The 12,414-nt window shown below is 43.6% G+C and overlaps 2 protein-coding genes across 4 annotated transcripts; one reads left to right on the forward strand and one right to left on the reverse strand.

Annotated features, from left to right (window-relative positions):
• Positions 1-5,573: 5,573 nt before the first annotated feature.
• gadd45gb.1 (growth arrest and DNA damage inducible gamma b, tandem duplicate 1) lies at positions 5,574-7,181 on the forward strand. The gene is made up of 3 exons (XM_089020446.1): positions 5,574-5,737; positions 5,836-6,043; positions 6,127-7,181. The coding sequence occupies exons 1-3, from the start codon at positions 5,589-5,591 to the stop codon at positions 6,238-6,240; spliced, it is 471 nt and encodes a 156-aa protein (XP_088876572.1). The 5' UTR covers positions 5,574-5,588; the 3' UTR covers positions 6,241-7,181.
• A 212-nt stretch (positions 7,182-7,393) lies between these two features.
• nim1kb (NIM1 serine/threonine protein kinase) lies at positions 7,394-12,336 on the reverse strand. Of its 3 annotated transcripts, none has more exons than XM_089020445.1 (4): positions 11,974-12,336; positions 10,380-10,671; positions 10,006-10,274; positions 7,397-9,747 (listed from the first exon to the last, which is right to left on the reverse strand). In XM_089020445.1, exons 2-4 carry the CDS (start codon positions 10,651-10,653, stop codon positions 8,983-8,985), a joined length of 1,308 nt encoding a protein of 435 aa, XP_088876571.1. In that variant the 5' UTR covers positions 10,654-10,671; positions 11,974-12,336; the 3' UTR covers positions 7,397-8,982. The 3 variants fall into 3 exon arrangements, with proteins under 3 accessions (XP_088876569.1, XP_088876571.1, XP_088876570.1); XM_089020444.1 differs by having other exon boundaries at positions 7,398-9,747; positions 10,380-10,684; positions 11,974-12,334; XM_089020443.1 differs by lacking the exon at positions 11,974-12,336 and having other exon boundaries at positions 7,394-9,747.
• Positions 12,337-12,414: the final 78 nt, after the last annotated feature.

Consider the following 12,414-nt stretch of genomic DNA (forward strand, 5'->3'; position numbering starts at 1 on the left):
ATCGCAACAGAGGAAAGAAAGTACGCGTGCCATGTCAGACATTTTTATTTAGATCTGCCATCCTCATTTTCCAACAATATTAGAATTTTTTTCACAGTCAAATCTGTTTTTTAATCTTTTGAAAACAGTTGGAAATGGAAAACATGGACACATTGAGCATTATCTGATCCAGACATCAAAACAAAACATAGATCAGATAACCATCTCAATAAAATGTTTTACATTTCCTGCCATTCTGCTGATGCAACGTCCTGTTCACTGTGACATATAAGAAAAAAAAGTAAACAAATAAATAATGAAAAAATAAGAGAAAAATAATAATAATACAAATAAAAATAATAAATAGTAGTAATTATAATAGCAATAATTAGCTCGAGTGGATTGGGGTTCATAGATTATCTTAAATATCTTCATAAGCACTTGAGTTACTGTTTTCCCAGGTATCCCATAGTCACTCAAATTTAGCTCGCTCGCCTCGGACTATGAATGTACAAATCTGGGTTTTTGACCATAATCCGTTCCAGAAACCTGTTTGAAAACCAATTTGTTCAAAAACACACATCTTTTAGGGGTCGAAAACTGAATTGGACGAGAACCGAGACGTTAAAAACCAAGGTTTGACTACACTCTGAAGGACAATTCTTCAATCGTTCTTCGAATTCAGCTATATTCTAAAGTGAAACTTTGAACTCATTCACTGCCAGGGATGTGCAAAAATGTGTACACTCCAGTGCCAGGGTTTTTGTCATTATTGCCCGAATTCACCGACAGAATATTGAGTTTTAGGACTACATCAACATTCAATGCAGCGGAAGAAACCTTGGATCTTCTTCTTTCATCAAAAAAAAAAAAAAACGAGTTAATTCCAAAATGATTTGGGTGTGGAGTTATATGAACTTGAAATGAGGGCAGCTGTACAAAATACAATACAATGTAACACATACATATGACTTTCAAAGTGCTAACATGAAAAAAGGGAAATGCTGCCTCCTTGTGGAAGGGAAAAAAACATTGCCAGAAGCCATGGCCAGCACTTTATCGGCACCCAAAAAAAAAAAAAACGAACAAATTCGGGAATGGTGCTCTATGTCATATTTTTAATTCCCAAATACATTTGTGAGTAATAATAATAATAATAATAATAATAATAATAATAATAATAATAATAATAATAATAATACATTTCATTTCTAAGCGCCTTTCAAAACTCTCAAGGTCACTTTACAGTCACAGGAAAGTTTTTTTCTACAGGTGAGCAGTGGCAGCCACACGCGCCAGCATTCACTCAACCTGGAAGTAACTCAAATAGATAGAAAGCTAGCTAGCTAGCCAAGAGATAGCCGCCGAGACACCCAACCAGCAATCAAGCTAGCCATCTAGCTAGCTATCCATAAGCTATATAGCCATCCTTCTAGCTAGTTATCTATCTTGACAGCTATCCACCAGCCATCCACTTGCTATCTAGCCAGTTATCCATTAGCTATATAACCATCCTTCTAGTGGAAATTTGAGTTGAAGGTCGGAGATTTGAGTTAAAGGTCAGAATTCTGAGTTAAAGGTCGGAATTCTGAGTTAAAAGTCGGAATATTGAGTTAAAAGTCAGAATACTGAGTTAAAGATGTGAATTTCGAGTGAAAAGTTGGAATTCTGAATTAAATGTGTGTGCGTTACTTCCTGGTTGAGTGAACGCTGGCGCGTGTGGCTGCTGCTGCTCATCCGCAGAGAAACATTGTTAATCTTATCCTGTGACTGTAAAGTGTCATTGAAAGTTTTGAAAGGCGCTTATAAATTGAATGTATTATTATTATTTGCTGCTGTGAAATGTAAATTTCTCCACTGTGAGACTAATAAAGGCATATCCAATCCAATCCAATCCAATTATTATTATTATTATTATTATTATTATTATTATTATTATTATTATTATTATTATTATTATTATTATTATTATTATCATTAATAATAATTATTTATTATTAATAGTTATTCATACAATACAATACACCCTAATTTATATAGCGATTTCACAACAGCTGCAACAAAGCGCTTCACAAAATAGTCAACACAAAGCAAAATAATAAACACAACAGGAACATAAAAACATGAACAGTCTTCCAATCTTAACGACTTTCCCCATGTACTCTATAATGTTTGCGTACAAGACAAAGACTTTATTACATGAAGTAGTTCTTGATGAAAGAGGAGAGGATGAAAGCCTCCTTTTCACCAGTGGATCAGAGCCGTCATGGTGGAAAGTTTTCAAAGCAAACACCAAGCTGTATTGACCAAAAGAGATTGTCTTAAATTGTGCTGACATTAAATTTTTGCTTTGATCAAAAATGACACCTGAACATCATGACACGTGACATTCCAGGGTGGGTTGCATGATGGCGAACTCGACTACGAACGCACACCCGCATTTTGACCGCTCCAAGTTGAATCTCCCTTTGCATAAGTGAAATGCGGCGGCACGCGCTCTGCTAGTTAGCATACGTAAAGAACGACCTGTGGTGGAGGCGCGTGGCATCTGGAGATATTGTACCTCCCCTTATCTCCTCTGTCTGCATCCGTCTCCATGACGACCGAGCGGGGTGCCATCTGTCCCCCTGGGGATGGAGGGGAGGTGGACAAAGGAAGTCGGCCAGCACCTGCTGCGCTCGCGCGGGCCGCACACGAGCCACTTTTGACATCCATTCAACTGCAAAGTTGCGAAAAGTGCGGGTGCGTTCGGGTGTGGAGAGTTGAAGCGGATCATCAATTTGTGCTCTGCTGCGGATCAGGATTTTATTTTTTCCTCAATTGTCGATGATAATCATCATATTAAATGTGTAAAAAATAATGAGGCACAAATCTCCAATGAGTTGTAGCGGGTCACCACAGATTTCATTTTGAATGCCAAAGAGGCCACCATCAGTTTTCGGCATGTCCAGATTTTTGCAATGCAAAGTTTGCGTAACCAGCCACGGGGGGGTGGGTGAGGGGGGTGCAAAAACGGGGTGATAAAATCACTCGCATATGTCCATACTGTCAACATCAACGTAATGAATGTTGAGCACGTGTTTTTTGCCACAACAAGCACTTATCGCAGGTGTTAGGAACCTATGACTCGCGAGCCGTACATGGCTCTTTTGATGGTTGCATCTGGCTCGCCGATAAAACTAAATACAGGTAACATCGGACTTACGACCAAGTTCCGTTCCGACCAAACGGTTGTAATTTGAAACGGCGGTAAGTCGAAATCCACTCAAAATGTTGAATAGGGACTCAGAGGCTGAATTACTCACAAGCTTCCCCTCTGGTAAAATAGGGTCTGGCGGTCGTGGTCGTAATTACGGGTGGTCGTAAGTCGAGCCAGTCGTAAGTTGGATGTTACCTGTATTTGGAAAACTTGAATATACAGTAAAGTCTCGTTATATCGATATCGGATATATCGATAGTCCCGGTTATATCGATACTATTTCTATGCACGCACGGAGAAAATTACATGCAAACAGGGTCGGATATATCGATAGACCTGGTTATATCGATATTTTTTCCCACTCCCGAGAATATCGATATAACGAGACTTTACTGTATTTATGTTATATTTGAAAAAAGTATTTTCATTCATTGAAGGTGTTTCTTATAGTCCGGTGCGCCGTATGCACTGGAACATTTTTGAAAATACACCATTCATTGGGGGTGCACCTTATGCACATGAGAATACATTTTTTTTATGCGCGCTATTATGCGGCATAGGTGGTGTTCCGTTTAATACTAGGCGTCGTGTATGCCTGAACATAACGTGATTATTTGCGTCGCCCTAAAAGAACGAAAATGCTATTAATCGGTTGTTCAGTCGTTTTACAAAGTTAATTCTTAATACAAACGCTCCCCCACTTACGAACATTCGACTGACAAACAATGATGCGTACAAACATTTTTGTAGTAATATATGTAGTATTCTCTTCCAGTAGTATAAGTACATATCTTTATAGACCGTATTTTTCATTCAATGTTTATTTTTCAGTACAAACCAATACAGGTTACTTATACAAGCCTTAAAAAAACTTACATGAGCCTTAAACATAAATTCCGTACAAAATATAGCACTGAAGCTGGACAAAATTTTCAAACACGTTCATCATCATCTTCTTCTTCTTCTTTTCCTTTCGGCTTTTCCCTTCAAGGGGTCACCACAGCGAATCAGTGACCTCCATCTTCAGAGGTTTGATCCACATGTTTGTTTTGGCCAACATGAGGAACACAAAAATATTCATATTAATGGTGAGTATTATCACAAAGTTATTTTAAATAATATATACTGACATTTTGTTGAAATCACGCGCATGTGTGTTTGAGTGCGTGTGTGTGTGTGCATGCGTGCGTATGACTGTAAAGTGTTCTTGAGAGTTTTGAAAGGTGTTTAGAAATGAAATGTATTGTTATTATTATTAAGCTTGTAGTAGCCGTGCACATTCCACCATGACGTCCCTGATCCACTGCTGAAAAGGACGCTTTGATCCTTTCCTCTGTCATCTATAACTGCTTCATGTCACAGAGGCTACAGCAAGTGCTGAAGCATTAATGACTTTCTGTGTCTTTGTGTTGTCATATTATTTGTATGTAGTTTTGTTGTTGTTTTTTTTTTTTGGTGCCGTGAGAGTGGCTGCCTTTCCAGCAGCTCCTGTATTTTGTTTTTCTACTTCTTTCTTTCCTTTCCTCTTCCTTTCATAACTTTGCTGCTGTGAAATGTCAATGTCTTCACTGCCAGACGAATAAAGGTACATCCAATCCAAATAATTGTTTGAATGGCATGAAAAAAGATTGCAGATTCCAAAAAAATAGTTTGCAACTTGAAGTCGTTATAGAGGACTAATGAAATAAAAATCTGGCAAACGTTTTGTTTAGCTTTTTCTACACAGCTGATGATCACGTGGTCACCCGACCCCCGCAGCAGCACGCACAACATTCTGGCACGCGCTGCTCATTTGCATTTGTATGGACAAGCTGATAATAGAAGGCTTTTCTGCACATACAATGGGAGGGAGGGTTATATGGCCGGCCCCGAGTCCACAGATGGCACCGTCCACCTGCCCTTTCTGCGTTTGGGTTGCTGGGCGAGAGGAGGGCGCGGGGGGTGGGGGGGGTGCACACTTTCCCTACGCTTTAACAAAAACAATGAGGCTTCAGAGCAGACATACAGTATATTTGTATGTTTAGTTTGTAGACATGAATTTTCTAAACTCTAATCACGTGATCTTTTTTTGTAAATTGCACAAAACAAGCACGACGCCCCCCTCTCGGCGCCCCCTTTAGCGTGCGTAAATTGGGCTATTTTTAGATTGGAGCAGAGGCTGAGGGGAGCGTGCGTGTCTCGATGACCATCATCAATCTGCCACGAGCCAAAAGCGTGACAATGGCATTATCATAGCAATACACGAGTCTGCAGCCAATAATGGAGCAGCTCATTCAAAGCCCCCCCCCCCCACGAGCTGCTCTGTATAAAAGAGGTGAGGCTCCTCTGGAAGGACACTTGGTCTTGCTGCGGATCTCATCTAAAACGACATTTTCTCTCTCTCTGCGGATCTACATCGTCATTCATCATCATGACTCTTGAGGAAGTTCTGAGCCAGCAATCCAGCGAAGCCGAGCGGGCACACGCCACTGGCAAAACCCTGGAAGAGGTGCTGGTGACCGCCATGGACAACGACGCCCTCACCGTAGGCGTGTACGAGTGCGCCAAAGTGATGAATCTGTAAGTATTTCATTGACCGGCAACTTTGCCAAAACTTGTATCAGTCCGGGTCCATTCCGGGACGGCGGTTGACCGTTTACCCCCGTTTGCTTGAACAGAGACCCGGACAGCGTGTCGTTCTGCGTGCTGGCCGTGGACGAGGGTTTCGAGTGCGACATCGCTTTGCAGATCCACTTCACCCTCATCCAGTCCTTCTGCTTTGACAACGACATCAGCATTGTCCGAGTGAACCACTTGAAGCGTCTGGCTGAAATTGTCTCTGACAAGCCGGATAAGCTTGAAGATGCACACTGCGTCCTCATCACGGTTCGTTCAGTTCCTTGGTTTACTGAAAGACTTACTGTATGGGGCACAGGTCTAAATACAATCTCCTGTTCTTGTCTAAGCAGAACCCAGCTGACGGGGCTTGGGAGGACCCCTCCCTGGAGAAACTGCACCTGTTCTGCGAGGAGAGCCGGCGTCTGAACGACTGGGTTCCCGAGATCAGCCTCCCCGGACGCTGACATGGCTTCGGACTGGTCTCTGAGAAGCTTCCTGTAAATCGGAAACGCTCATCCCGATGGAACGGATGAGTTTGTCCTCGATCATCCCCGGATACTCCTGAGGTGGATTCCCAATCCGGGCGGTGCGGCGCCGGCCGGAGGGCCCTCGCGCAACCGTCGCCTCTTGTTCCGTCCATGCCAAGATGACTCTCATTCTTTGTGCGAATGAGGTCGGGTATGCCTCGAGAGCGACACATCGACCCTCATTCTTTGTGCGGATGAGGTTTGGAGAGGAAGGAGCACGCGCAGCAGGAGAAGAAGCGGTGCTGAAGGAAGAGGAACTTGTTCAAAAGGGACTTTTGAACCAAGGCCTCTTGGGCTGAGCAACACCACAGCAGTTGCAGGCAGCCAAAATGTTTCCCACTTTCCAGAATGGTCTTAATTCTCTAAAGGTTTCACTTTAGAAGCTTAATGATGACAAAAAAAAGATAAATACAGGTAACATCCGACTTAAGACCGGGTCGACCACCCGTACCCGTACGACAACGACCTCCAGACCCTATTTTTAAAATTTTAATTCTATGCCTGGCATCGCAACACACTAGCAATTTTGGCCAGCCTGTCAGCATCTCACTCTCACACAGCAATCGGCCGTGTGATGGCACCAGAGGGGGGAGTTCAACATTTGAATGGATTTCAATTTACGGCCATTTTGAGTTACGACCGTTTGGTCGGAACAGAACTCGGTCCTAAGTCGAATGTTACCTGTATTGGAAAAAAAAGAACCCATGCCTGTTCACTAAAGGTTTCACTTTAGAATACGGCAGAATTCAATGAATGCTAAATATTGAAGAATTGTACTGAAGAGTATGTCACTTAAAAAAAATGAAGAAAAAAAAACAATTTTTGAAATCTTGTTGAAAAATTAGTGCGGTAAATCTTAATAAAAAGAAACACCTTAAAATGCAATGTGCGTTTGTTTTCCTTTACCCTAGAGGAGATAGTAGATGGGGGTCAGGGGGGGGGGGCTAACATCTCAAAGAAGAATGAAACACTTTTCAGATAAAGTTTGAAACTCAGAAAATGTTGTCTGGAAGGGGGTTCTGGTCTGTCATCTGCTCGCTATTGTCCCCCTTAAAAAAACACACACCCCTCCCTCACCACTCATCTAATCTGCATGTGTAAAGACACAATAGAGCAGCTCCGTGCCTGTCAGATCCAGCAACCTGGACAGAGCCCCCCATTGTCTGCCTTGCAGATGTCTCCACAGCCACGCTACACCATCTGCTGTTCCTGCAGGAAGGAGGGGTGGGTCACCCAGGGCATCGCTGAGAGGGTAGGAGCAGAGGCTTTAAATGTGCTCTGCTTGGGAGGGGGGGCAGATTGGGTTTGGGTTGAGCTGGTTTGGGCCGGTTGTTAAAAAGAGAGGGGTCTCAGCATCTGATGTCCTGCCATCTGCGGTTGGGACAATGGTTGACTTGCAGGATCTTGATAAAACTTTGGGAACACGAAGACCCCGATTCAACACCACGGAGACCTTGTATTTTGAAAATATATATAATGAAAAATACCACAACAACAGTTAGGATGTGGAATCAAGGAAACAGAGAATTACAAAATGCTTTGGTATTGCAACACAGTAAAAAAAAAAAAAAAACATATGGGGACATTTTTAAATACAGTGTTAGGTGAGGAGGGGACGTATGAATGTCAACTATGCAGGGGCACATCCGAGAAACCAATACCAAAAGTTATTTACCTTCAGGTTAATTTAAACCAACCACACATTTGACGACAGAGAGGTTAAAATCTTAGCGAAAGAAAACAGATGGTTTGAAAGGGGAGTAAAAGAAGCTATTTTCATAAAAACAGCTAAACCCTTCACTAAATCGCCATGGTGGGGTGGGGTTTAATTTGGATCGTTCGTACAACAGCCCTCTTAGACCACATAGGCTTAGTTATGCTGATGAGGTGAGATCACTTTGCTGCTGTGAAATGTAAATTTCTCTAATGCGAGACTAATAAATGCAAATCCAATCCGATAATCAGTCAGGACAATAAAAGTAATTAGTGTAACCTCAGGGAATAGTCCTCTGCTCCCCCCAACCTGAGAGCAGGGACCTATCATAGCAGAGTCTGGCTACGCCACGTCTGGACAGTAGTAAATTTTAGTTCACTGACAAAGCCTCTTGGATAAGAAGCCAAACGTCCGAACCTTCAAAGAAGTACAGATGACGGCTGAAGAAACCTTCTCATCGATGGACCACTCCTGTACGACTTACACAGACGTTAGACCAGGGGTGTCAAACAATGGTCCTTGAGGGCCGCCGTCCTACATGTTTTCCAGGTTTCCATATTGCAACGCACCTGATTCAAGGGAACAGGCTTACGTCAGACTTCTGCAGAACTTGCTGATGATCTGATCATTAGAATCAGGTGTGTCCATTGAGCCTGCTCCCTTGAATCAGGAGGGTTGCAATAGGGAGACTTGGAAAACATGTAGGACGGCGGCCCTAGAGGACCGGATTTTGACACCCCTGATTTAGACAGTGTTTGTTCCAACACTTTTTGGTCATTAAAAAGCGGGCGGCGTCCGACAACAGGTGGTCTTTATTGAGTCGATTAGCACACCGAGGTGTGTCTCAAATTCATACTTGATGGTCGAAAATAAAACCAGACAAATTGACTGCACCATTGCCAAACCTGTGTAGGGGCCTGTTGGAAAAATGACCCCAGAACTGGAACTGAACACAGGCCTTAATATTAGGAAATCACACAGAATTTGGAGGTGTGCCTGAGTCCCCGGTACGCTCGTAGTCCCTCCCGCTTGGGGTCCCTCACCATGCCGCGAACCACAGGCGGACTGTCGCAGCCCCTTTTCCTTTGCGCCCGGTGCAGCAAGATTCGATAGACCCCCGTCACGGGGCTGCGGCAGTCATTCAAGTTATTGTTCAGCAAGTGTGCCGAGGTAAAGCCCAGCTTCTCCAGGGAGCACCTGATCTCTTCCATCTCTTCCTCCATCATAAGGTCTGTACTGTCCAGATCCGACAGGCCTCGCAGAGGGCTGGCTGGATCCGGAGATGCCAAGGACCAGGGGAATTCCACAGGCAAAAGCCAATCGCAACCCAGCATCTGGTCAACGGCGCAACGTTCGAGGGGATCTGCCTTTAAGATTCCCCTGATGAGCCTCTGACAAGGGCCGGGAACCCAGGGGGGGATACTGTAGGTGCCCTGGATGACGCATCGCCTCAGCTTGCCCATGGTTTCTGCGCGGAACGGCATGGTGCCGGTCACCATGAAGAAAAGGAGGACCCCCATTGCCCACACGTCTACGGGAGGGCCAAGGTAGCACTCGTCCCTGAAGAGCTCCGGGGCGGCATATGGAGGCGAGCCGCAGAAGGTGTCGAGCGTGTCACTGCGCTTGGAAACCTGCGTGCTGAATCCAAAGTCTGCCACCTTTACACAGCCGCTGGCGGTGAACAGGACATTTTCGGCTTTTAGGTCTCGGTGGACGATGTTATTACTGTGCTGCAAGGAAAATCATGATGTTTTCATTGTTAGGTTTCCACTACTATTTCACATCTTCCTTTTGCCGATTTGGCGGCCTTCCAACACATTTACGTCAAGGTCCTCACAAAATACAGCAAAAAGGACTTGATCACGAGATACCCTGGTAAGCAAACCTCCGTAATGAGGTACCTATTTCATGTTTGAACTTAAATTTGACGTGAAGGTCAAATATCTCGTATAATCGTGAGTAGAGTAACGCTCACTGCACCCACTCACCATGTACTTAATGGCAGATAAGATCTGGGAGAATGTGATCTTGCTGGTGTTGTCCGCAAGTTTTCCCTCAATGCAAATCTTGTTGTGCAGGTCTCCACCACCGGCGTACTCCAGAACCAGGAAGAGACGGCTCGGCATCTCCACGACTTCATAGAGACGGATCACGTTTGGGTGCTGCATAGAGTTCATGCTGCCGACTTCCCTGGAGAGAAGTCGCTGGGCTTGATTGTCAAATCTTGTTTTGTCCAGGATTTTAAGGGCTACTTTATCTGGAAAGACAAGTAACGAGACTTCAAAAACACCACATTGAAGCGTCCTGAAGATATGGAAGTGGCATCACAAATTCACAAGATTGAGATCACCGTTGATGGTACCTTTTGTCAGAGCATGAAATGCCATTTTGACTCTGGAGAAGGTCCCGTGGCCAATCTCTCCTCTAACTTTGTAGAAGCCGACCCTGCGGCCGATGACCAGTTCCTTAATGATCCGGTTGTCCTTGTGCATGTCCATCGTGAGCTTCTGCAGCGGGGTAAGGCATGGCGGGCCATCGACTTCTTCATCCTCTGGTTCGGGGTCTGAGCTATCGGTCAGGCTGTAAAGGCTGTGGTGGAGTTTGGGGCTTGCTACGTGGATGTGTCCTGCAGGCATCTTTGGTTATGCTTTCATCTGCAAAGCAACCCTAGTAATTGTAGTGTATAGAGCCATTAACTTCTAAGACAAGTGAGTCATTGAAAAAAATAAATAGTATACGGGACATAACCAAATGTACTTTGTCAGATGTCACAGAATGCCTTTATTTACGAGGTAAATTTGAAATATTGTTTCTATTTCAGTTGTAAATAGCTTCTGTATGTATCTAGGACTATCTGTCACATATATACATATATATATCACATATACCCATTTGTTATTACAGTGTCTGAAACTCATGACAAAAAGTTAACGGACACCAGGGCAAACCGATTTCCATGCCGTTCGGCGCGGAACGGCACCATGAAGAAAAGGAGGACCCCCATTGCCCACACGTCTACGGGATTTGTTATTAATTTGTTGTTACAGTGTCTGAAACTTGTTACAAAAATTTAACGGACACCAGGGCAGACAACTCTGAAAAGTTGCCTGCCCCATTTTTCACAACCTGAAACACAATAAGACGACTAATCGCAAAAACCAAAAAACATTGTTGCAAAGTATTAAGGATGATTTTTTTATTAAGGACCACAAATGCTCCCTTGCTTAATTTATCGTAAATATCCCCTGCTGACGATTTTGCTCCAGTTGTCGTTTGTCCATACACTATTCGGCATGTTGCACAATGCAATGTTTGCATTGCGTCATCTGCTACAAGCCACGTGAACTCCTCTTTCCACCATGCTTTTAATGTATGTTTACGTTTTGGAGCGTTATAAATTCTGTTACCTTCTTTTGAATCTTTCTTCTGAGGTTGAGGTTGTGTGCATCGACTTTGGCAAATGCACGACCTTGTAACGCTCGGGAAAGTCTGGAAGCACGAATCTGGCTTCTGATTGGCTGCTGTGCCAAGTATGCAAATTGTCAAACGAACCGAAATTCAGAAATTTCCAAACCGAACAAAGATTTCGAAATCGGAATAATTTATTCCGATTTCAAAATCTTCGTTCAAACGTTTGCTTTATTGAATAAAGCAAACGTTTGATTTGAAAAAAAGTCTTTCGTTTTTCTGTTTTTTTTTCTTGTCGGCCACCCGGGCTGAGACATTTTGTAAGTTGTACGCCCGACGTAAAAGTTGCATGTCCCGGGCGCCCGGGCAGACGTTATTTCAGACACTGGTTATTATCAAAGCTATGTTATTTATTTTTTGTATGTACTTAAAAATGGAATGCAGATTGTAAAGTGCCCCAGACTGTAGTTTCTACATGAGTATGTCCAAGGAATAACACACCGATTGATACAAAGCCTTCATTGGGAATATTTAAGAGATGGTCTTACCAAGTTTTCAAACTTCTGGTTGACATCAAAACACATCTGCTATGTCCATTTGGAGGGGTTAACAGGAACTCCGGACGTTGGAATCGTAAGAATCACAGTTCTCCGAATACTCTGATGAGGAAGAAGGCTTCTCGGGTCACACCCGTCAGCTCCACCCATCCGTTAGCTTTTTAGCCCGTCGCGGAGATGTTCTATGCAGGTGTCGTGAACTTAAATCCTCTTTAAGTATGTTCCCACTGTCTCAAAAGGCTGACATCAGCTCACAACAAAAATGAGGCGCACCTTCATTCACAGCAAATGTAACAGCCTGTGAATTGTGGATGATTTCTGTTAGCGTGCGTCGAATCCGCCGACAAGCAAACAAGTTGTTTTTCGGAAATGAGGCGTTACGCAACCTTATTACACAATCTTCCTTGGTGAGATTAGTGCCGGGCTCTCTCT

This window comes from Hippocampus bargibanti, linkage group LG18, assembly GCF_051943395.1.
Source record: "Hippocampus bargibanti isolate YZ-2025 linkage group LG18, ASM5194339v1, whole genome shotgun sequence".
NCBI classification, from domain to species: domain Eukaryota; kingdom Metazoa; phylum Chordata; class Actinopteri; order Syngnathiformes; family Syngnathidae; genus Hippocampus; species Hippocampus bargibanti.